Consider the following 25,698-nt stretch of genomic DNA (forward strand, 5'->3'; position numbering starts at 1 on the left):
CCCTCCCTTCCTCCTCCTCCTCCTCCTCCTCCTCCTCCTCCTCCTCCTCCTCCTTCTCCTCTTCTTCTTCTTCTCCTTTTTGCTTTTATAACAGTTTTTTATAATCTAAGGCACAGTATTTATATTTGGCCACTGTGATGGTCTTGGAAAAGACGATGTTTTTTGCCCTTCTATTTTGTGATTTTACCTTTGTTAAGTTCCACCTTAAAAACGTCTTACAATAGTTTCTGTTGAATGATGTGCTTCAAATGGTAAATAAATAACTCTTAAATGCAACTTACTGATAAACTGGGGAAGTGTGACCTATAGTATGAGATCTGTATATGAGGAATTAAAAACTTCTGAAATCATTTTATGGCTTCACAGAACATTGAAACATTCAATTCAGTACTATTTGTCTCTTTCTGGGAGTTACCACAATCCCTGCTTCAACCAGTAAATCTTTTAGCCTACTCACTCAAATTCTTTTGGCTTTGTTTAATCAGACCTCATAGTAATTATGTATTTTCATTAAAAAAAAATTTTTCTCTTCCTGTTCCATCAGTTTTTTTTTCTTTCAGTGTTTGGGATGGAACCCAGAGTCTTGCACTTGCTAGGCAAAGGCTCTACCACTGAGCATGCCCTCCAACCTCCATTAATTTTTTATTTACCTCAATAAGCATTCATAGTCAGTATAGTACAGACTGAAAGGGGGCAGAAGAGTAGGAGTGTGAATCAGGACTGTGCATCTGGACTTCTCTTCTTTAGTTCTAGCCTGACTGTACTGCCAGTCCTGCTCTTTTCCTCCCCCTCCTTCTCTGAGCATTTTTAGAGGATCACAGCATGGCATTGTATTTATGTAATACATTTATTTGATAGTTTAGCACACTTCACTTGTTGTCTCAGCTTCTAAAAGATGTCTGAATTTGGGTGGGTATAGAACCTATCTATTCCCATTAACACTATTACCCTTATATTATTGTTGTTTCAGGTCGAGTGACCTATATAATTCATCATCCAAACTGGGTTACCCTTGAGAGTGAAAAGGGGTGCTATTAATAACGACATCAAGGCCAACAGTCCATATAATTACTCTCACTGTATGACTTATCATAGTCTGTTTCTGTTGTATTTAACCTTTATCTGTGTCTTATTCCCTCACAAGTTGTTATTAAATTGGAAACTATTGTGCCAAGATTCATGTTAATAGTAAAGCTTGTATCTATTTTAGTTTATTATTCTGAATATTTTCATATAATATACTTTATTTTCTAGTAACATGACAGAAACATATAGAATTTTTTTAATTTCTGTTTTTGCTTAGAAGTTTTAAAAATTTCTTTATTGTTTAGAAATAATACAACTGGAAAATATTTCTTATATTAAAATAATGTTCATTCCCCTTCATTGATGTTAGAATTTTTTTCTTTTAGTAGTATATTTTTTGGCTTTCCCAAATTTTCTTACTTTTTTTTTTAATGTACTTCTCAACTTTATTGAGGTATAATTGACAATAAAAATTATATATAAGGTATACAATATGATGATTTGATGCATGTGTATATTGTGAAATGATTACCACAGTCAAGCTAATTAACACATCTATTACTTCACGTATCAAAGAGTACAAATTTCACTTATAAGATGAATAAGTTTGGGAATCTAAGTACAACTGGTAACCAGTTAATGACACTGTATAAAAAACATGAAATTTGCTATAATTAAGTATTCTCATCACAAAAAGAAAAAAAAAATGGTAACCAAATTTTAATATCTGAAGAATTTTACATAATAGTGTAAGCTTTTTATGAGCCTATCCAGAATTTATCCTGCTGGAATTTCTCCAAGAGTTTAGAGCTATAGTCACTAACCATATAGGCTTCAGGAGACTTTTTTCTCTAGAAAACTGTTTGGGTGTTCTTTTTGTTTCTTAATTTTTTTTTAGTTGTATATGGACACAATACCTTTATTTTATTTTTATATGGTGCTGAGGATCGAACCCAGTGCCTTCCACATGTGAGGTGATTACTATACTACTGAGCTACAACCCCAGCCCTGTTTGGGCGTTCTTTAAAGGTATACAGTACTGTGAAGTTGTTCTTATCCTCAAATAATCCCAGCATATGTGATGTAACCTCATGGTTTATGAAAAATTTATGTTGTCTCACATTATCTCAGCAGTGCATTTTTAGAGATGCTGGTCTCATTTTTTTTTTTTTTTTTTTTTGTGGATGAAGAGACTGAAGCTTAAGGAGTTGATACTCATTACCCAGTGTGTGTAAGAACTGGAATTTGAGTCCAATTATCCCAGCTCTTATTCACTCTGTAACATGTTTAGACATAGTTCCAAATTACTGTTGTTTTTGTTTGTTTGCTTTTAACTCTCCAATTTTGAGCTCTGAAAACCGAAAGAACTTCTCTGCATATATTAAACTGTGTTCATTATTGACCTCAGTTTCAGTTTGAGACTTCTGGTTATTGTTATCATCAGCTCCTTTACTAAGACTTCATTCCTTGTTTGACTACTATACTTTGGTTTGAATTTTGCTATAGTGACTTATGTTTTGAGTATTATCTTGAGGTTGGCTGGAAAATCCACCTTACCTATTTTTAAAGATAACCTTTTCCTCTACTTATTTAAAACTGTGATATATATTTTGGGTCTGGAATGTCCTTCAAAGGCTCACGTGTTAAAGATTTGACACTTAGCATTGGGAGTTGGTGGGACCTTTAGAAGGTGGGGCCTAGTGGAAGGAAGTTAGATAATTGGGGGCATGACCTTGAGGGAGATATTGGAACCCTAGCCCTTCTGTCTCTCTGCTTCCCGGACACTATGAGATTATCAGATCTACTCACAACATACTTCTGCAATAATGTACTATGCTACCACAGTCCTTAAGCAATAGGACCAAGCAGCCATAAAGTGTAAACTCCGAAACCATGAGTCAAAATAAACCTTTCCTTTTTTTTAAGTTGATTGACTTTAGGTGTTTGTTATAGTAACGGAAGGCTGACTAACCCTGTGTTAAACTTTCTATCCTGGTCTTTGGGTCTGGTTTGGCTTGAACTGCTCACAGTCTACCATTGGTACTACTAAGTATTAAAAATTTACTATATACTGTCCCATTGGCCTTGTAATAATCTTAATGGGTCTGTAGGGCTGAAACTGATAAGGAAATACCTTTAAAATGAAAGGATCTGAAGTTTACCTTAATCTGAAGTTTTTTTTTTTTTTTAATTAAAATTTGTTTTTGGTTGTTGATGGACCTTTATTTTTATTATTTATTTATATGCAGTGCTGAGAATCAAACCCAGTGCCTCATACATGCTAGGCAAGTGCTCTGCCACTGAGCTACAACCCCAGCCCCTGAAAACGTTTAAAGGAATTGAAATAGAATATTTGAGAGTCTTTTACTTTCATTACAAATCCTTTTAAATTGACTTTATGGATTTGTTACTTTTGTATTCATAGAAAAAAATTCAATTTCTGATTAGGTATAGGAATTTTTATGTTTTGATTTTTGTTTTATTCTCATTTTCTCTTTATTTTATTTTCTCCTGGTCTCCTTCAGGGCTTGGGAAATATGCCTGACATTGTTGATCATTCAGTTAAACATAAAACACCTAATGTTTTAAAATACCTGTTTAAATTCAGTACTGTACTAAATGTGGGGCAGACTGAAAATATGAGTATAAACCCCCATGAACTTATTATCTAGTAGGACATATAATATCACATATATATAAAACAAGGCAAATTATGACAAATTATGTACTAGGGATATGAATGAATTGTGAAAATCTCTTGTGTTTTAAGGAGAGAGTACACATCTGTTTAAGGAATATTATGAAAAGCCTGATGGAGAGTCCTTTAGCTGAAATTTGTGAAAATAGGTACAGTTTTCACAGGTTCAGATGATAAGTAGGACATTCCACGATGTGGGTTCAGGATAGGGAAAAAGCAGCAGAGCCAGAATGCGGAACACTAATTACACAGTGAAATCACTGTTGGACTGGAGTGTTAGTTAGTGTTACTTTGTTGGGGATAAAACTGAGAAGAACTTGTTTGGTCTTATTCCTTCTTCCTGTTTTGTCTGCTTCTCTGATTGATTAGTTGTTTTTGATTTTCTTACCCTTTAAGCATTTGTATTTGACTTTGGTCTCCTCCTCTCACTTTCTAGAAGTTGTTTTTCAGGCTCATGATTATTACATCTGCATGTGTTCAGTTCTGACTTCTGTCCAAATCCTACTCTCATGTTTGGTCTGCTAGGATCTCCAACTCTGTTTTAAATGCAAACAAACTACATTATTTTCTCTCTAGAAATTTTCATGCTGAACCAATCACTGTCTTCCTTAAAAAAACTGTACCTGTTTTTCTTTAAATGTGTTGTCATTTTTATTGTTGGCATCACTGTTTTACGTACAACTCAGGCTCAGTGCTGCAGTCTCATCTTTGTCTGCATTCTTGTCTTATTCTCTGAGTTCTTGAGTTTTATTAGTATTTGACTTCAGACTGTTCTTGTGAGTCTTTTCCTCCTTAAATCCATTGTGATGGTTATTACTTGATAGAAACATTTTAGAATATGGTATATTGTGTTTCTCTCCCCTACATCCCCATAGTCCAGTGGTTTCAAACCACTTTTTACAATGCAGATGGCTGAGCCCATCCTCAGATTTTCTGATTCAATAGGTCTGGGATGAAACCCAATAATTTGTCATTTTAACAAGTTCTTTGTGATGCTGATATTGCTGGTCTAGTGGCCAACTCTGAGAACCGCTGTCATAGAGTACCAAATATAGTCTAAACTTCTTAGTTTGGCATTCATAATCTTTCATAGTAGAGTCACATTCTACCTCTGCAGCCATAATTATTTACTATGTAGCTTTTTCATGTACTGTTACCTCAGCAAAAGTGTAGAGAGAGATTTACAGCCATCTTGTAAGATTAATTTTCATTTTAAAATTTAGTTGAAATAGAACTTCCTTTTTTTATAATACGGTTGTCTCTTTTAAAAAATATTTATTTTTTAGCTGTAGTCAGACACAATACCTTTACTTTATTTATTTATTTTTATTTGGTGCTGAGGATCAAACCCAGGGCCTCACACGTGCTGGGCGAATGCTCCTACTGCTGAGCCACAACCCCAGCCCTATCTCTGTTTTTTTGTATTTTCTTCCATCGTTATTCTTCTAAGCCAAAATAATCTTTTGTTTTGCACTGTTTTCCGTTATGTATTTGTTTTTTTGTAGTTTATCTTGACCCTTATTCCCATTTTATTTTCTTTATCCAATTCCATGCTTGGGGTTTACCTGTTCCACATTAGTTACATAGTATGTATGTCTTGATAAAGGGAATGAAACTGTTTTTATAAATTGTAACTAGGAGAATTAGAAGCCTTCATTCACTAAATATTCATGAAAGATTTTCATGTTCAAAGAAGTGGATTATAGTTACTACCCCCATTGTAGTCACTACCCCTTAAACACAACAAAATAAAATTTTACTATTCCCTCATCGATAGGAGTATTTTAAACTCTTCTAAAATTTTTTGTATACCTTCCTGAAAAAAAAAACAGCAATTGGTAAAGACATTTGAAATCATATAGTGTGTCAAATTAATGGGATCTCTTAATGATTGGCTTTCCTAAAGTTCCTAAGAGAGGAACAGTATGTTTGGAAGTAAATAATATCTTTTTAAATGGATACAGTTGTGCCTTTGTAAGATAATGAATTTCTTCAAACTTTCGATTACTTAAGTTTTTTCTTTTTCTTAAAGTTTCATACAGTTTAATGCAGGGATTTGGGTGTACAGTTGGGTGAATTTTAAAAATGTGCATACCCATGTTTGTACCATGCAAATTGGGATACAAAATATTGGGATCCTCACATTTTAATAATGTTATTTTCTTTTGTACATGAAGTGAAGAGAAATCTTTTTGTGTTGCTGTATTATCTAAGTATAATTGGTCAGTAATTTTTCTTTAACTCTCCATTGCTAGTTTACTTCCCATGCTTTGTGGTATGTTTAAAATCTTATGCCAGTTATTTGATCCTAACCAAGGATCCTAATTTGGAGTGGGGAACATTTTCTCTCTCCTGTCAGAGGTCATGTAATCACTGGGAGCTCACAATCTGCATTTGTGTCTGTAAACTCTGCTTTTTTTTTTTTTTTTTTCTCTTATTACTATGGCTTCAGTTTGTGTTCCTTGCAAAGTGAATTCCTTTACTTGTGTACCTTGATCTCATCTCATTTTCCTAGGGTCAGGCTTTAGAAATTTTCTTCTCTCCAACAACTGTATTTTCCATTTTTTTGCTGGAACTTTCCCATATGTCTGAAACTTATCATTATTTTTCTTACCCTTAAACACAACAAAATAAAAACTTGTCTTGACTCTACTTTTCCTTTTGCCTTTATTATTTTCTCCTTTGATTCCAACAGACCCCCCCCTCAAAAGTACTTGTGTATTATTTCTCTCATTTTTTTTTAAACCCACTTAGGCTTTTGCAATTGTTAGTCCATAAAAACTGTTTTTTTTTTTTTTTTATAACTCACTAGTGATATCCATGTTGCTGTGCAGTTGAACATGCTTTCATTTAAAAATATTCTACTTGGTTTTCAGGAAACCATACTCTCCCTATTTTACCTCTAGTGTATTGATTGTTCTTATTAGTTTCTTGGCTGGTTTTGTCTTTAATACTCTGTCCTTGTGCCTCTTTTCCTATTTATGTCCTTTGATGATCTTGCCTAATTTCAGGCTTTAAAATACTCTTTTTTCTTTGTTTTCCAGAAATATATCTGGATTAATATATTCTACTGCATAAACATCTCCATTTGAACATCTAATACTCATTTTAAATTTAACTGTTCAAAATTAAGTCCTCATTTTCTGCTTTTCTCAGATCTCTTCTCTGTTTTTGCTTTTTTCACTAGAGTTACTGTTTAAATAGCTGCCTCATAATAATCTTTGAGTGGGCAGAAAACTGGCATCATTCTGGATGTTTTGTGATCTCATCTGCTATGGTTGGTTATTGCCAGATTCATTAATTTATTAAAAGTTGTAAAATGCCAATATTTTAATTCTGTTTTTTTATTAGCATACTTCTTCAAAGAGAAATTTTCATATATCAGTTATTTGTATATTTATGTAGGCAAGACAGACTAAATGATTGATTTTTTTCCCTTCCATATAGACTTTTAAGTCAATCAAGTAGTTTTTAACATTCCTCCAAAGCAAACAAGAGAGTTTTGTGTGTGTGTGTGTATGTGTGTGTGTGAGTGTGTGTTTATGCATGTGTGAAGTATCCTGAACTTATGGATTTAAATGAGCCTCAAACTACTATTACTATCTCTTGTTGCTTTAATTGTCCCATTTTGGGATTTGGAAACTTACTTAGGCTTGTATATTTATCCTTAGTAAGTAATCTTTGATAAGCTTGTTTTCTGCTGTGACAAAAGATGTTTCATGTTCAGTTTGTACATTCTTGGCCCTCCATTTTGTTCTTCAACCAATATTTTGTTACTTTCTTTTTCTTTTTAAGAAAATGTGTTCTATGAATATACTATGGTACTTATGGTTTAGATTAGTAATATAGGTTTTTTTTAAAATTTAATTTTATTGATCTTGACCCTGTGTCTTCCTATAATCATACTAGAAATCTTGACAGTACCAGAATGATTATTTATTAGATTTATCCCACGGTATACATACAACAGTCTCAGAATATAATGTTAACACCAACTACCTGATTACAAAAATAGTTTAAGCCTTTTTCTTTCAGTTCTTATTTTGTTTAGAAGGTATATCCCATTAGGCACATATGATCAAAGATTGTGGGCTTGCTTTAATTGTATGGTTATATCACTAACTAGATATAGTTAGGTTTAATTGTTTTATCTCACTGATGATTTTTATTTTTTTATTTAATTTTTAATTTGTTTTCATTAGTTATACATGGCAGTAGAATGCATTTATGCACTTTGATATACATATATCGGATATAATTTCTCATTTTTCTGAGTGTACGTGTTGTAGAATCACATTGGTTCTGCAGTCATATATATAATAAAGCAATAATGTCTGTTTCATTCTACTATTCCTCCTATCCCTACATCCCCTCCTCTTCTCTCCTCTCCCTTAACTTCCCTCTACCTAATCTAAGTTAACTCTGTTTTTCTCTAGTGCTCCCCCAATCCCCCGCTTATTGTGAATTAGTATCTACATATTAGAGAAAACATTCAGCCTTTGGGTTTTTGGGGATTGGTTCATTTCGCTTAGCATGATATTCTCCAACTCCATTCATTTATCGGCAAATGCCATAATTTCATTCGTCTTTAAGCTGAGAAATAGTCCACTGGAAAAAAATTATATATATCTCACATTTTCTTTATCTGTTCATCTGTTGAAGGACACCTAGGTTGGTGCCATAGTTTACCTGTTGTAAATTGAGCTACTCTAAACATTGATGTGATTTCAACACTATAGTATGCTGATTTTAAGTCCTTTTTGGGTATAAACTGAAGAGTGGGATAGCTGGGTCAAATGGTGGTTCTATTCCAAGTTTATTGAAGAATCTCCATACTGCTTTCTGTAGAGGTTGTACCAATTTGCCATTCCACCAGCAATGTTTGAGTGTACTTTTCCCCCCACATCTTTGCCAACATTCATTGTTGCCTGTATTCTTGATGATTGCCATTCCAACTGGAGTGAGATGAAATCTTAGTGTAGTTTTGATTTGCATTTCTGTAATTGCTGGAGATGTTGAACACTTTTTCATATATTTGTTGATCGATTGTATGTCTTCTGTAAAGTGTCTGTTTAGTTCCTTAATCCATTTACTGATTGGGTTATTTGTTTTTTTAAATTCTTTATATATCCTAGAGATTAATGCTTTATTGGAGGCGCATGTGATAAAGATTTTCTCCCAATATGTAGGCTCTATTCTCACACTATTGATTATTTCCTTTGCTGAGAAGAAGCTTTTTAATTTGAATTTATTCCATTTATTGATTCTTGATTTTACTTCTTGCCCTTTAGGGGTTTTGTTAAGGAAGTCAGATCCTAGGCTGACATGATGAAAATTTGGGCCTACTTTTTCTTCTGTTAGGCACAGGGTCTCTGTTCTAGTGCCTAAGTCTTTGATCCACTTTGAGTTGATTTTTGTACAGGGTGAAAGATAGAGGTTGAATTTCATTTTGCTATAAAAAGTTGGTTCTTTGAAAAAATAAATAAAATAGATAACCCCTTAGCCATGATAACGAGGAGAAAAAGAGAGAAATTTCAAATTACTAAAATACGAGGTGGAGAAGGAAATATCACAGTCATCATGTCTGAAATACAAAAGATAATTAGAAACTATTTTGGAAATGTATACTCCAATAAAATAGAAAATGCCAAAGATATCAACAAATTTGTATACATAGATAACCTACCCAAACTGAATGAGGAGGTCATACATGATTTAAACAGATTGCCATCAAAGCCTACCAACCAAGAAAAACTCAGGACAGATGGATTCTCAGCCAAGTTCAACAAGACTTTCGCAGAAGAATTAACACTGATACTCCTCAAAGTATTCCATGAAATAGAAAAGGAGGGAACCCTTTCAAACTCATGCTATGGACCAAAACCAGGTAAGAGACACATCAAGGAAAGAGAACTTCAGACCAATATCTCTGATAAACATAGGTGCAAAAATTCTCAATAAAATTCTGGCAAATCACATACAAAAACATATTAAAAAGCTAGTGTACCATGATCAAGTGGGATTCATCCTAGGGATGCAGGGTTGGTTCAACATATGGAAATCAATAAATGTAATTCATCATATTAATAGACTTAAAAATAAGAATCATATGATCATCTAAATAGTTACAAAAATGCATTTGACAAAATACAGCACACCTTCATGTTCAAAACACTAGAAAAACTAGGGATAGTAGGAACATCCTCAACACCATAAAAGCTATATATATATATGCTAAACCCAAGCCAATATCATTCTAAATGGAGAAAAATTGAAAGCATTCCCTCTGAAAACTGGAACAGGACAAGGATGTCCTCTTTTACCACTTCTATTCAATATCATCCTTAAGACTCTAGCCAGAGCAATTAAACGGAAGAAAGAAATTAAGGGGATACAAATAGGTAAAGAAGAACTCAAAATGTCACTCTTTGCTGATGACATGATTCTGTATCTAGAAGATCCAAAATATTCCACCAAAAACTTCTAGAAATAATAAATAAATTCAGCAAATTAGCAGGATATGAAATCAAAACACCCATAAATCAAACTCATACATCAGCAGTGAATCCACTAATAAAGAAATTAGGAAAACTACCCCATACACAATAGTTAAAAAAAAAAAAAACAACAAAACAAAATCTGGGAATCAATCTTAAAAAAGAGGTGAAAGACCTCTACAATGAAAACTACAGAACCCTAAGGAAAGAAATTGAAGAAAACCTCAGAAAATGGAAATATTTCCCATGCTCCTGGATAGACAGAATCAATATGGTCAAAATGGCCATACTACCCAAAGCCCTATACAGATTCAATGCAATTCCAATTAAAATACCAGCATCATTCCTTATAGAAGTAGAAAACGCAATCATGAAATTCATTTGGAAAAATTAGAGACCCAGAATAGCTAAAGTAATCCTCAGTAAGAAGAGTGAAGCAGGAGGCATCGCAATACCAGACTTTAAACTATATTACAGAGCTATAGTAACAAAAACAGTATGGTATTGGCACTAAATTAGATACATTGACCAATGGCACACAATAGAAGACACACAGAGACAAACCCACACAAATACAGTTTATCTCATACTAGACAAAGGTGCCAAAAACATTCACTGGAAAAAAGATAGCCTTTTCAACAAATGGTGATGGCAAAACCCAAAGTCCACAGGTAGCCAAATGAAATTAAACCTCTCTTTCTCACCCTGTACAAAAATCAGCTCAAAGTGGATCACTGATGATTTTTAAAGATTACTTTTAAAATTAATTTAAAAATTGTTATAAAGTATTTGACAATAAATCATAAAATTAGAAGGGAAAGGTTATCTTTTTAAAATATATTTTTTGTAACTTTATTTTATTTATTTTTTTTACATGGTGCTGTGGATTGAATCCAGTGCGTCACCCATAGTACTCAAGTGCTCTACCACTGAGCTACATCCTCAGCCCCGGGAAAGGTTATTTTTAAAGAAATGTAAGAAATATGGTATATGGGACAGGGATAGAAGTAGTTTGTATAAACACTTTATTTCATGGACTGTGAAACAATGCAAATATTTTTATTCTCTTAGAATCTTTGCTTGTTTCAAGTAACAATATACTTAAAAAAAATACTTTTAATTTGATTTTTTCTATGTGCTAGGAAGTATGTTCTGTACAAGTATAAAGTATTTGTTTTGTCCTTATGTACCCATCATTGGTCCATAATAGATACTAAATCAACATTTATGTGAATAATTGATTACATTGTGTTTTCATGGTATTTTATCTCAATGCAAATTAAAATTTGTATGTTTATTAAAATAGAAGCCAATACTAAATGCTCAGATTCTTAAGAGCTTTAAATTAGTATTTTCAAAGTTTATTTTCACTTAAAAATTATTTTATTTTATTTTTGGTATCAGGGATTGAACCTAAAGGTGACCATGGAGGCATATATCCACTGCTGCCCCCTCCCCCACAAGTCTTAAAATTTTTTTATTTAGAGGCAGGGTCATCCTAAGTTGCTTAGGGCCTTGTTAGATTGCTGAGGCTGGCTTTGAACTTGTGATCCTCCTGCCTTAGCCTCTAGAGCCACTGGGATTATAGGTGTGTTCCACCATGCTTGTCCTGTTTTCACTATTTTTTGGTAATGATTTTTCCTAATAACTTTTGGAAACAGTCTCAATTAAAGTAATAAAATGTCCAAGTTAACAACCACTGAATATCTGTTTTTCTTAATGATTACCCAAATCATGTTTCTCCAAAACTCAATAACTATGCATCTGTGTGCATCTGTCTACTGATTTGTGAAGGTGGCTTAATATAGAATTTAAAATCTAATGTTAAGGTGAATGTTTAAATGAAAAAAAAATGTGTATGGTGTGGGTGGGGAGTATTTGAGTATTTGTGATTTCTGCTTAGTTTTGCTGTCAATGTAAATCTCTAAAAAAGTCTTATAAAAATTAAAAGCAAAACAATATACATACTCACAAACACAAATACTAGTAGACTTGGAATCCATCGTGGATTTAGAAAGTTACAGTGATGTCAGTTAGATTGATGCTAACTGATGCTAATTGATGCTAACTTACATGTAAAACTGTTGTATTTGTTTATAATGTCATTATATAAGCTCCACATGCAAAAAATCATTATTTTTCTTCCGTTAGTATTAAGATAAAGCAGGTACAGGTGGTTTCTGACTTACGATAGTTTTGGATTACATTTCTTTACAATGCAGTGAAAGTGGTCCATATTTGGTAAAAACTGTATTTTGAATTTTGAATATTTGATTTTTTTCCTGGGCCAGGAAAATGCAGTATAATAGTCTCTTACAATGCTCTACATTGGGACATTGCAACTACAGCTCCTAAACTCTGCTGTTATGAGAATAAACAAGAAATAACTCTACAGTGTTCTGTGTTGCTAAGCTATGATTTGTGGTAGATATATTAAATTTTTTTCAACCTTATGATATTTTCAGCTTATGATGGGCTTAGTGGGATAGTACTTCAGTTTAAGTTGAGAAGCATCTGTAAATTCAATTAATAGAATGAATATGCCAGAAATAGAATTATGTATTATTAGATTGAACCTTGGGAAAATATTGATACAATACCACACTTTATTTATTTATTTATTTAGGTACTGGGAATTGAACCCAGGGGCACTTAACCAGTGAGCCACATCCCCAGCCCATTTTTATATTTAATTTAGAGACAGAGTCTTACTGAGTTACTTAGGGCATTGCTAAGTTGATGAGGCTGGCTTTGAACTTGTGATCCTCCTACCTCAGCCTCCTGAGCCACTGGGATTATAGGTGTGCGTCACCATTCTTGGCCCATATTTTAAATTACAGTGTGATAACATTGCAGATATTGGGGATATTAAACTATTTCCATAAATAATACTTAGGTAATTTTTAGAGAAAATAAAACTAGATCCCTGCATTTTTATCTTACATCAAATATAAATCAATTAAAATTTAAATGATAAAAGTGAAGCTACACAAATTAGAAGAAAATATAAGTGAAAACCTATTAGAATTTCTGATAAGAACCATTTAGTTTGCTTAAGGTGGTCTGATCAAACCTTGGTATTGAAAGTCGGTAATGAGGGGAAGATTCCCAGATGGAAGGAACTGTTCAATATAGCTCTGGGGTGCTCGCTCACCTATGGTCCCCGCCCTCTGGTAGTGCTAGGGCTAGATCCCACAGGCCCACACCTACTAGGCAAACAGTCTGCCACTGAGCTATACCTCCCAGCCTATGATTCTGGTTTTTACCTTTAGATATTTTTTTTCTTTCTGAAGGAGGGATCTCATTATTTGCTGCCACAGGTTTTTTTTTTTTTGTGTGTGTGTGTGTGTATGCATATGTTTGCATGTCCTTCTGAGGGCTTACATTTTTGTGCACTCTTTTCTTCCTGTTTATCTGACTTCAGTGTAGCATATGCCTTTCCTTTTGATTCACATAAAGTGGAAACAAAATTTGGATGGCTTCATATCCCTTAGTTTTCAGTGAAAGCGTATGTTTTAGTCAGCTTTTTCTTTGCTGTGACCAAAATACCTGAAGAGCAATGTAGAAGAGGAAAATCTATTTTGGCTTATGGTTTCAGAGGTTCAGTTCATGGCTAGCTGACTCCATACCTTTGGGCCTGGGGTGAGGCAAAACATTATAGCAGAAGGATGTGACAGGGGAAGCAGCTCAGAATGTAGCAACCAGGAAGGAGACAGAGGGAGAAGGGACTGGGGAGAGGTCTCTCTTTACCAGCAGCAAAATACAAAGTCCAAATTGACGCCCCTCAGTGACCTGCTTCCTCTAGCCATACCCTCCCTGCCTATAGTTACCACCTGTTTAATCCATCAGTGGATTAATCCACTGATTAGGGCACACCTCTCATTTCGCCTCTCTAATCTATTTTACCTCTGAAAATTCTTGCATTGTTCTACATATTAGCTTTGGAGGACACTGTATTTTTAAACCATAACAGCATATGTAGTCATAATAATGTATAGTTAGATAGTCTGCTTTATAAAAGCAGTTTGCCAGTTGGATTTTGAGGTTCCTTATAATTGGCCAAAGTAGAAGAGGAAATGTATTGAGTCACAGGACTAGTCAGGTATGGTTGGATTCATGTGCTCAAACATCTCTCATCTGTTTTCTTTGTTGGCCATATTCTCAGGCTGTCTCCCTTTATGGTGCCCAAATATCTATTAACAGCCCTAAGTCAAATCCTATTAGTTTTATAGCCTCAGTTAATAAAATTTATTTTTTTCAGTCATTCCAGCAAAAGTGAAATTCATTTTGGGTCTAATTGATCTGACATGATTACATACTGTAAGCACAGGAATAGGGATATTCTAGTTGGCTAGGCTTCCTGACATACACCTCCACAGAGGTGTATGTAGACTGGTAGACTATGAGTGTTGTAGTTATAGATTGCAATAATATTCATAATAATGACCATGATTATTGTTAAGATTGTTAACACATTTAAAAGTACTTCTTTTGTTAATACTTCATTTAAAAATTCTTTCATTTCAGAAAGTTTTCATTACAATTGCTTAAAATTAGAATGTTTTTGCTCTGAAAGAGGCAATCTTCAGTAGTTTAGATGTACTTTCTTTTTCTGATGTTGGATACATTAAGTATTACTATACATACTCTATAATCTTTTTTAAAAATAGGAAATAGTAATTACTATCTGTATGGTGCACATGACTAGTTTCAAGCTTAATGGATGAGAAGGGTAGTGGCTTCTAAGAAGTGGAGTCTTTGATAAACAGAAAATGCTTGTTACCTTTTTTAAAAAATATTTTTATTAGGACGTTTAAGTTACTCATAATAGTAGGGTTTGTTTTGCTATAATTATGCATACATGAAATATAATTTTCTCAGTTTCAGTCCCTAGTACTTCCTCTTTTCCCTCCGCTACTTCCTCTCTCCGTTTCTTTACTGTGCTGGTCTTTCCTTTATTTATTTATTGTTTTTTAAACTGTTAGCTTTTTGAGGAGTGAAGGTGAGGAAATCTGTACAATAATTAATATAGAGTGGTGATGATAGATAAGCCATGGCTTAGTGAATCAGCACTATACTACAATGTGTTCATTTTGTTGCTTGGTAGAATATATTTTTTTACTTATACTGTAATCTCCCTGTAACACTTTGTACTTATTTAGGATGAAATTGGTTTTGTTTTTGTTTGGATATTCTTACTATCCTTTATTCTATTACACAGTGAATCCTGACAAATTAATTTTTTGATACATTATCCATAATCTGAATTTTGGTATCCAGATTTATAGTTAAAGGAATTCTCTGAAAACCAGGTGTCACTAAACTTTCTCAGAGTTATTAGTGTCTGTGTTTATTTAAGATATTTCGAAGCATAGTAATTACAGAATTTACTTTGATATGTTGGATTTTATGGTCTAAATGATGGAGTTTTATTTTATCTCACAGTTCCATATGTATTTTAAGGCAGTTATGTACTAATGTTCTTCTGTTGGTAACTAAATAAATTAGTTAAAGAGATAGGACCTAAATTAAGGTGATAAGTACTAATTAATATAATTTAATATAATTTAGAGTTTATTTTCAATGATAACTGTGTAGTTTATTAAAATATGAAATAAAGGCTGTGTAGTAGTTATGAAATTAGTGTCCAGTTTCTGTTTTCAAAAAAACTGATGGTAACTTTTAATCATTATGCACAAGGAATTGTTCTGAGATAGTTTTAAGTCTGTTTCCATGTGCCCTATTCTGAGATACCTCCATCTCGCTTCAGGGTCTTTATTGTATGCAGGGGCTCACAGTTTAATCTGTAAGTACTGTCTCTCTTGGCTGCTTATCTAGTCTTCCTGATGACCTCCTGCATTTCCCATTCACTAATCAATATTATCTTTATGTATTTTTCTCTTAGAATATTCTTTTTCATTATGTTCATAACATCATATACAAACATAGTACGTAATATATTTATTTGTCAGCTTTCTGTAGCTATAACAAAATATCTGAGCTTATCAACTTTAAAAAAGAAAGATTTATTTTGGCTTACAGTTTTGTGGATTTCAGGCCATTGGTGGTTGGCTGCATTGCTTCCGGCCTATGATGAAGTACTATATTATGAAGCGAACATGGGGCAAAGGAAGCCTGATCATCTCATGACCGGAATGAAGGAAAGAGAGAAGGGTTCCACAGTCTTCTTTGAGAGTAAGCCCCTAATAGCCAAAGACCTACCACCACCAGGCCTGATCTCTTAAAGGTCTCTACACCTTTCAAAAGGCCAAGCTGGGGACTATGCTTTTAACACATGGACCTTGGGGTACATTTAAGATTCAAACTATAGCAACAAGTTTTAACATTTTTATTTTACAAATATTACATCAATCTAATTGACTAATTAAGCTATTTTAATGAAGAGTAGTTCTAAATGATTATATTTTATAAATATAGCATTGCTGTCTTTTAAGTACTTGCCAACTACTTGCTAAGCAGTAGTAGCATATAAACATAAAACACACTACTATTCTCTGTGATAGATACTATAAATAACTAATAGGACCTTGTAATAATGCATAATTGAATACACTTTCACTGCTAGTACTCTACTTAATTATATCCCCAGTATCAAAAAGAATCAGTGATAGCTACTTCATAATTTAAGTGTTCAGACTGAATGTAGTCTTTACATTTCTATGACATGAAACAAATTTGTTAGTTCTGCAGAAAGTAAAAACTTCTAAAATATAGAATTCATGTCTTATTGATATTCTCATATCTACAAATACTATATACCTGTATTATAATTTAAAGAATCCCTTGCTAAAATTGCCCTCCAAAAATTATACTAGTTTGGGCTTCCACTGATTTATGAATATGTCATTTCCTATACATTATTTAAAAGAGCACATCTTTTCCCCCAACAGCTTTATTGAAATAGCATTGACCTATACCATAGTTGCATGTATTTCCCTGCATAGTTACATTGCCAGTAATCTTAATGCTTTTATGAAGATTCACATTTCCATCTGGTATTGTTTTTCTTCTGCTCATAAGACATTTGAAAATAATTTAAACATTTCTAGTAGTACAGGAATCCTGATGCTAAATTATTTTAGTGTTTAACTATCCAAAGAATTTTGTTTTTCACTTTTATAAGTAGTTGCTAAGCAGTAGTAGTATATAAACACACACTTCTCAGTGATAGAAACTAGACATAACTAATAGGACCTTGTAATAACACATAATAATATGCTACCACTGCTAGTATTCTACAACGTAATTAGAGCTCCAGTATCAAAAAAGAACCAGTATCTGGGTGTGGTGGCTCACATCTATAATCCCAGCTACTTGAAAGTCTGAGGAGGATTTTCAGGGCAACTCAGCAAGAGTGTATCTTAAAATAAAAAGGGATGGGGATGTGACTCAGTGATAAAGCCCCCTTGGGTTCAATCCCTAGTACTACAAACAAAGTAAGAACAAAAACAATAACCAGAGGTAGCTACTTTATATATATGTGTTCATATACCCATATATGTATATGTATACAATGCTTAAGTGTTTTCTGCATTGCATTGCATCTGATAAAAAATATGGTCTTCTCTTAATCTCTCTCTCCTTTCCATCCTTTTGCTTTAAGATATTTTCATTATCCCTGGGTTTGAGTATTATGTCTCATTGTGTGTGTGTGTGTGTGTGCGTGTGCGCGCACACACACATGCATCCCATCTATCTATCTATCTATCTATTTATTGTGGGGATGGGGTGATGCTGTCATTGAGCCACATCCTCGATCCTTTAGTGATTTTTTTTATTATCTGTGGGTTCATAGTTTTATTAATAAGATTTAGAAAAACTTTGTATTTCTTCAGATACATTTTTTGTCACCCTCTTTCCTCTACTCAGGACCTACAGTTATATATGTTAGGCTGCTGAGGTTGTTCCACAGCTCACTAGATTTTACTTGAGTTTGCTAGTATTTTCATCTTCCATGTTTTGCCATTAATCTCAATATATATTATGGTTTAGATACGAGGTGTCCCTCAAAGCTTATGTGTGAGACAATGCAAGAATGTTCAGAGGTGATATGATTAGATTATGAGAGGTCTGACTTAATCAGTGTGTTAATCCAATTCTAGGCAGAATAGGGTATGGTGGAGAAGTAGATTAGTGGGGGCTTGTCCTTGAGGTTTATATTTTGTCCCTGGTGAGTGGAGCTGCCTCTCTGCTTCCTGGTTGCCATGTCCTGAGCTACTTTCCTCCATCATACCCTTTTACCATGATATTCTGCCTCACCTTGAACCCAAAACTACAGAATTAGCTGACTTTGGTAGAACCCACAAGACCATGAGACAAAATAAACTTTTTCTCCTCTAAATTGTTCTTGTAGGTCTTTTGGTCACAGCAGTGTAAAAATTGGCTAAACCTATTTTTTATCCTATAAATTGCAGTTTTCTTGTCTAAAATTTTGATTTTTTTAAACTTTAGATTTACATGTCTCACTTATCATGTTCAATATTTATCCTAGCTTTTTAGCATATAGACCATAACTATTTGAATGTATTTCTTTTTGTACCGATTCTCTCGTATGTGCCATTTTTGGATTGGCTTTGATTGATTGATTTTTCTTCTAATTTTAGGTTGTATCTTCCTGTATCTTAGCATGTATGATAATTTTTTACCAAATGCCAGGCATTGTAAGTTTTACCATTTGCAGTGGAAGGTGTATGTGTTCTATAAATGTTTTCAAGCTTTGTTCTGAACTAGGCTACACTTACTGAGAAACAGTTTAATAATGTACCAATTTTTTTACACTTTATAAAAAATCACTTAATACAAGATGGTAACCTTCAAAGGCTTACCATCTTGCAGACAAGGAAACTAAAGCACAGAAAATAAGTAAGTTATGAAGGTCATAAGTTCTTATGGAGTTTTCTGAATGGTCCTGTGAGTGTGGACATACCAACCATCCTGTTTGAGTTAACAATTTTAGGATGAAGAGAAAATATTGGTAATTCATGCTTTATTAGTGTGTTCGTGTGTGTGTGTGTGTGTGTGTGTGTGTTTTCTTTCTATTAAGAGTTTGGGAATTAGTGCATTTTTTACAGAACATCCACTGTGCAGTGGTGAAAAACTTTTTGAAATTCTTCAAAATTTACCTTCAGTATTGGATTTTCCTTTTAAGTAGCTCCATGAAATAGAGTAAATGGCTAATCTTTCCTTCCTTAGTCTTAGTTTTCTTGTTTGTAAAATTGGGGACTATAGTAGTACGTTTTTGGTTGTATAGTCTTTCCTCTGAGATCTTATGCAAGCTATTTGAGAATTATTTTCAAGTAAGAATGCTGCAGTTGTTTATAAGGAATCCATCTGCTTTAACTGACTCACATATCAGACCTTGGACATTCACTGTGTTGTTTTGATGACAGGTGTCCTTGGAACTTGCTTACATTGTCAGCAGAGAGGCTGTGATTTCCTTCTCCATCTCAGTGTTATTTAGTTTGTTTCAGAATATCCAAGAGTACTGGTAATCTTACCCTAATAAGTGTCTCTTCATCTCTAGAATATGTATTAATCCCACCAGTTTAGTCAGGGTAAAATTAATTATTCATGTTATATTTATTTACTTAGGCTTATAAAATATTTTTCTATGCACACCATCTAGGGATTTTAAATGTAATATTCAAAACCATATGCAGTTTTATTCCTTGTACAGAATAGAAATAGAAGGCTAAAGAGAGGTTAAGTAACTTGTAGGTAAGTATCTAATAATATGACTAGTGGAGTCAGATTTTGAATATATGTCTGTCACACTGCAAAGTCTGAGTACTTAACTGTGATGATAAGTCACATCTCCTGGGTGTTGAGTTCTCTTAAAATTATGGTTTAAAATTTTTTTTAGTTATATATAACATTAGGATATATTTTGAAATAATCCCAAAAATATTAAGTATAATTTGCTTGAATTTAGTCCCCAGCACTTCTCCCTGTTCCCCAATGCCTGCTCCCTACTCTCCTCCTTTATTTATCTTTCTGAAATTTATTTATAGTTTTTAAAATGAATATCTTGTGGATATACTTAATGTTGGGATTCACTGTGCTACATCCATGTGTATACAAAGAAAAGTTTGTTCAGATTCATTCCAATGTTTCCCCTTTTCTTGTTCCTATTTCCTCCTGCTGCTCAATCCCCTTCATCTACTCTACTAATCTTTAATTTTTTGAAATTCCCTCTCTTTTTTTCCCTTTCTCTTTCTTGCTTTCTCTCTTTTTATCCCCTCCTGGTACCCCATTTTGGTTTAGCTTCCACATATTAGAGAAAACATTTGACCTCTGACTTTTTGGGACTAGCTTATTTCACTTACCATGATAGTCTCCACTTACATCCATGTACCAGCAAATGCCATAATGCCATACTTCTTTATGGCTGAGTAATACTGTGTTGTGTATATATACCATATTTTCTTTATCCATTCATGTGTTGAAGGGCACCTAGGTTGGTTCCATAGCTTGGATCTTGTGGATTGTGCTGCCACCAACATTGATGTGCCTGTGTCACTGTAGTATGCTGATTTTAAATCTTTCAGATACATACTTCGGAGTAGGATAGCTAGTTCCATTCCTAGTTTTTTGAGGAATCTCCATATTGCTTTTCACATGTGCTAGGTGAGCACTCTGCCGCTGAGCCACACCTCCAGCCCCTGGGTCTCTTATTTTACCAAATGAATTTGAGAACTAGTTTTACTAGTTCTGTGACGAATGTCGCTAGAATTTTCATGGGAATTACATTGAATCTCTATAGCATTTTTGTTAGTATGGCCATTTTAACAATATTAATTCTGCCTATTCAAGAACATGAGAGATCTTACCATCTTTTAAGACCTTGAGGTCCTTCACCTTGAGACCTTGTTAGATTTATTCCCAAGTATTTTATTTAAATTTTTAAAGGCTATTGTGACTGGGATAGTTTTCCTAATTTCTTTTTCAGCAGATTCATTATTGGAGTACAGGAACATGATTAATTTATGAGTGTTGGTCTTGTATTCTGCTATTTTGCTGAATTTATTTATGAGTTCTAGAAGTCTTCTGGTGGAGTTTTTTGTGTCTTCTAAATATATGGAGTGTTGTCAGCAAACAGAGATAGTTTAAGTGCTTCTTTTCCTATTTGTATCCCTTTAATTCCCTCTATTGCCTTATTGCTCTGGTTTGAGTTTTAAGGACTATGTCGATAAGAGTGGTGAAAGTGAACATCCTTGCCTTGTCCCTGTTTTTAGAGGAAGTGCTTTTCAATTTTTCTTCATTCAGAATAATGTTGGCCTTGGGTTTGTCATATATAGCTTTACAATGTTGAGGTAAGTTCCTTCTGTCCCAAGTTTTTCTAGTGTTGTAAACAAGAATGGGTCAAATGCTTTTCCTGCATCTATTGAGGTAATTAATTATATGATTCTTGACCTTGATGCTATTTTTGTGGTGAATTACATTTATTGACTTCCATATATTGAATCAACCTTGCATCCTTGGGATCAAACTCCTTGTTCATGGTGCCTTGTCTTTTAAATGTTTTTTATATGGTTTGCTAATATTTTATTAAGAATTTTTCATGTATATTTATCGAGTATATTGGCTTAAAATTTTCTTTCCTTGATTTGTCTTTGATTTTGGTGTTAGGGTGCTACTGACTTTGTAGAATGAATTTGGCAGTGTTCTCTCCTTTTCTATATTATGGAATAATTTGAGGAGGCTTGGTATTAGTTCTTCAATGGTTGGGTACTACTTTTCTGAGAATCTTTCTGGTCCTGGACTTTTCTTTGTTGGAAGACTTTTGATAGCTGCTTCAATTTCATTACTTGATCTGTTTAAGTTTTCCACATCCTCATGATTCAATTTGGTTTGGTCATATGTCTCTAGGAATTTGTCAATATCTTCAAGATTTCCTAGCTTAATGAAATATAAATTTTCAAAACAATTTCTGATGATCCTCTGAATTTCAGTAGTGTTTGTTTTGACATTTCCTTTTTCTTCTGAATTTTGTTAATTTTAGTGTTTTCTTACTTTCTTTAGTTTGTCTAAGGGTTTATTGATCTTTATAAACTCGTTCTGGTCCTTTTAATATATTAAGTAGCTAGAATACAATATCTGTTGTATGTGGAAGTTATCTTATTTCTGAACTGTAATAATTCTGAAGCACCAGAATTATACTCTGGGCTCCTAAGTGTTCATATGATGAAGAGGATTTCCTAGTTGTTTTAAATATGTATCATATAAATGAAACACTTGCCATTTGTTCTAAGTGACTGGATCATTTCCAGGACATACTTCCTCTTTGCTTTGTCCATTATTATGATTTTTACTCTAGGTTTTCCTATTTAAAAGCCAGTTATCTCTACTAGATCAGTCAGGAAGAATGGGAGGGATGAAAGGAGGAGTTGGAGCAATTAGATGCCTTTTAGTATAATTTTAAAAAGAAGCAGTTAGAAAAAAGGAGTAGGGCAATATTTAGAGCAACAGATATATAAATGCTAAAGTAATGTTTTGGATTAGTGCTATGGAAACCAATAGTGATGAAGGACCAAATGTTGAATTTCCAATCTCTTATGGAGAGGTATTATAAAATGCATGATTCAGGTGCTTTGAAAACATTGCCTGATTACTATAAAGGTAAGTGTGGCCACAGCCAGTTTCAGTATCTAGTGTAGACCAGAATCAGTACGATTGACACTAGTCTCTTGATCACATGTTAAATAGTTTGTTGATCTTAAAATCTTGTTTCTGTATTTGGTATTCAAGCACACTGAAGATCAGAAAAGTGAAATATTTGGTTGATATTATATCACTGCTAAATAGTTTAGTATAGAACCACTCTAGTAAAAAGCAAAATCTCATCTTTTGTCTGAAGATGATGTTAATTGTCAGTGTAAAGTCAGAAATATATGCCTCTGAAGTGGGGCTGTGGGGGATTTTCACTTTCTGCATTTTAGATTTCTGAAATAATCCTTATGTTTTTGGAATCAGAAAAAAATCAATTTAAGTGCTAATAAAACAATAATGAAACAAGAATATCAGAAATATTGAGGTTGAAAGAACATGGAAAAAATATCAGTTTTATATAATTAAAGGCTTTTTAGGGAGGAGTATCAGGATATAAGCCTTAAAGATTGTCAGGGAAAAAATTTGTAAATGATACGTAAGCCATAAAAAAAGAATTTGCTTTTTATTTGTTAGACAGTGGGAAACAATTAAAGAAGTAACATAGAACTGGTTAGTTCTTGTAAGGATAATTTTATTACTTTCTCTGTGTATACACACACCCACATACTTTTTATTTTTATTTTTTGGTGGTGGTGGGGTACCAGGGATTGAACTCAGGGTCACTTAACTACTGAGCCACATCCCCAGCTCTATTTCGTATTTTATTTAGATACAGGGTCTCACTGAGTTCCTTAGGAACTCACTGAATTGCTGCAGCTGTCTTTGAACTTGTAATCCTGCCTAAGCCTCCTGAGGTGCTGGGGTTACAGGCGTGGGTCTCTGTCTGGCTCTGTATATATTTTAAAGTAAGACTAATAGAGGGTATACTTCAGTTTTGTAAAATACATTAGTTCTGCACACCATAACCAAATGCCCTTAAGTTATAAGCAATATTTTAAAAGGAAAACAGAAATATGATGCAGTAATTGAAAGATTGGTATTATGTTTTAAAACATTCTCTTGTAAAAATGTATTATGCTCTTGAGTATAACTACTACTTGGGTTGGAATCTGAACTCTGCTGTTCATTATTTCAACTGTATTATTTAATCTCTCAAATTATTTAATTTGAACATATTATTTACTCCCTTTTAGCCTTGGTTTCTCATCTGTGTCTTAAAGAAAAATAATATTTTTCTTATAGGATTGTCATAAAGCTTAATGACCCTATGTATATGTATGTGTGTTTTAGGTGTATAGACATACTCGTTATGTAATTTCTACTTGGTAAATAATGAATGTTCAATACGTACTTAACACTGATATTTTTATTGGATAATTAGTAAGAGGCACTTCACAAAATATATGTAACAAATAGGTATCAAAAATATACCAGTTATTAGCTGAGAAATAGCCATATAAGATTTTTTAAATCAAAACTAAATTAGTTAATTTTAGTCTATTTAACATAGTGTTTTCTTTTCTCTAGTTTATCAGAGAAGATATGAAATATAAAGATGCTACTAATAAACACAGTCATCTGCACAGAGAAGATAAGCATATAACTGTTGAGGATTTATGGAAACGATGGAAAACATCAGAAGGTAAGATTGTTGTAGTGATTGTGATCTCTTATCTTCTGCACTTCTGCCCTGCTTAGCTGTTGATAATTCACTAATTGCATATGGTTTTACAAAAAATTTAAAGTAATATTTATGTGAAAACACTTACATTTTAGTAACTATTCCAGTTTTTATTCTGAAAAGTGACTTTTATCTTAGATTTATTAAGCATCAGGCTGTTTTCAGATAATTTGTTACTTTATACCCAAATGAATAAGATAGATAATATATGCCCAGGAGCTTAAAGTTCTGAAACATTGTTTCAGCTACTAAATTGCATTATTTAAAAGTTGTATCAAATAAACATAGTGTAACTGTTAGCTTTTTTTGTCACTGACTAAAATGCCCAAGAGGAACAACTTAGAGCAGGAAAAGTTTATTTTGGCTCATGGTCTCAGAGGTTTACTCCATGATAGGCCAACTCCATTGATCTGCACTCAAGATGAGGCAGAACATCATGGTAGAAGGGTGTGCTAGAGCCCTGTTCACCTTGAGACAGCAGGGAAGCAGGGTAAGGGAAAGGGGCTGCAGTAAGATGAACCTTTCAGTGTATTTCCCAGGGACCCACCTCCTTGGGCTCTCCAAAGGGCTTGGACTGTCCTCCACTTTTAATCTTGCCTATTGTGCTCTTGCCCCACCTGCCTACTGCTACTATCCAGTCAGCCCATTCAAACTATTATGGACTGATTAGGTTATAGCTCTCGTAATATGATCTTTTACCATTCCTGCATTTACAGAGGAGCTTTTGTGTGACACCTCATATCCAAACCATCACACACTTTCCCTGGTCTTTAAGAGCTCATGTCCATCTTACAATGTGAAATGCATTTATTTATCTCCAGGAGTCCCATAATCTTAAGAGTTTTAGCATTGCCCAAAAGTCCAAGTTACATATATCCAATATACAGTGGTACAGAGTACATATTTCCATTTTAAAAGGGAGGAATAGGGACAGAGAGAGAAGGGATGGATCAAAACAAAACTAAAACCCAACTAGGCAAACGGGTCCTTTTATTCCATCTATAGTTTCTAGGACAAAAGGCAAATAAATGTGCTCCCCAAACGGAGCACCTTTAATCTTGCCTGTTGTGCTCTTGGCCTCTCCCTTAGCCTGATTCTCTCTTAATCCAGCAGCTTTTCTTCAGCAAACAGTCCACTTTACTGGTACCTCTTATTCTAGGATCTCC

General features: G+C 33.7%; 1 protein-coding gene across 6 annotated transcripts in view; it reads left to right on the forward strand.

Annotated features, from left to right (window-relative positions):
* Stim2 (stromal interaction molecule 2) overlaps positions 1 to 25,698 on the forward strand; it is a 161,857-nt gene that overhangs the window by 66,829 nt on the left and 69,330 nt on the right. For 5 of the 6 annotated variants that reach the window (XM_048784300.1, XM_048784307.1, XM_048784301.1 and 2 more), the window contains exon 3: positions 24,379 to 24,493. In XM_048784300.1, coding sequence (XP_048640257.1) covers positions 24,379 to 24,493 — 115 coding nt within the window. Of the gene's footprint in view, positions 1 to 16,176; positions 16,417 to 24,378; positions 24,494 to 25,698 lie in introns of those variants that run through there. The other variant, XM_048784304.1, reaches the window with a different exon arrangement.

This window comes from Marmota marmota, unplaced genomic scaffold, assembly GCF_001458135.2.
Source record: "Marmota marmota marmota unplaced genomic scaffold, marMar, whole genome shotgun sequence".
Lineage (NCBI taxonomy): Eukaryota > Metazoa > Chordata > Mammalia > Rodentia > Sciuridae > Marmota > Marmota marmota.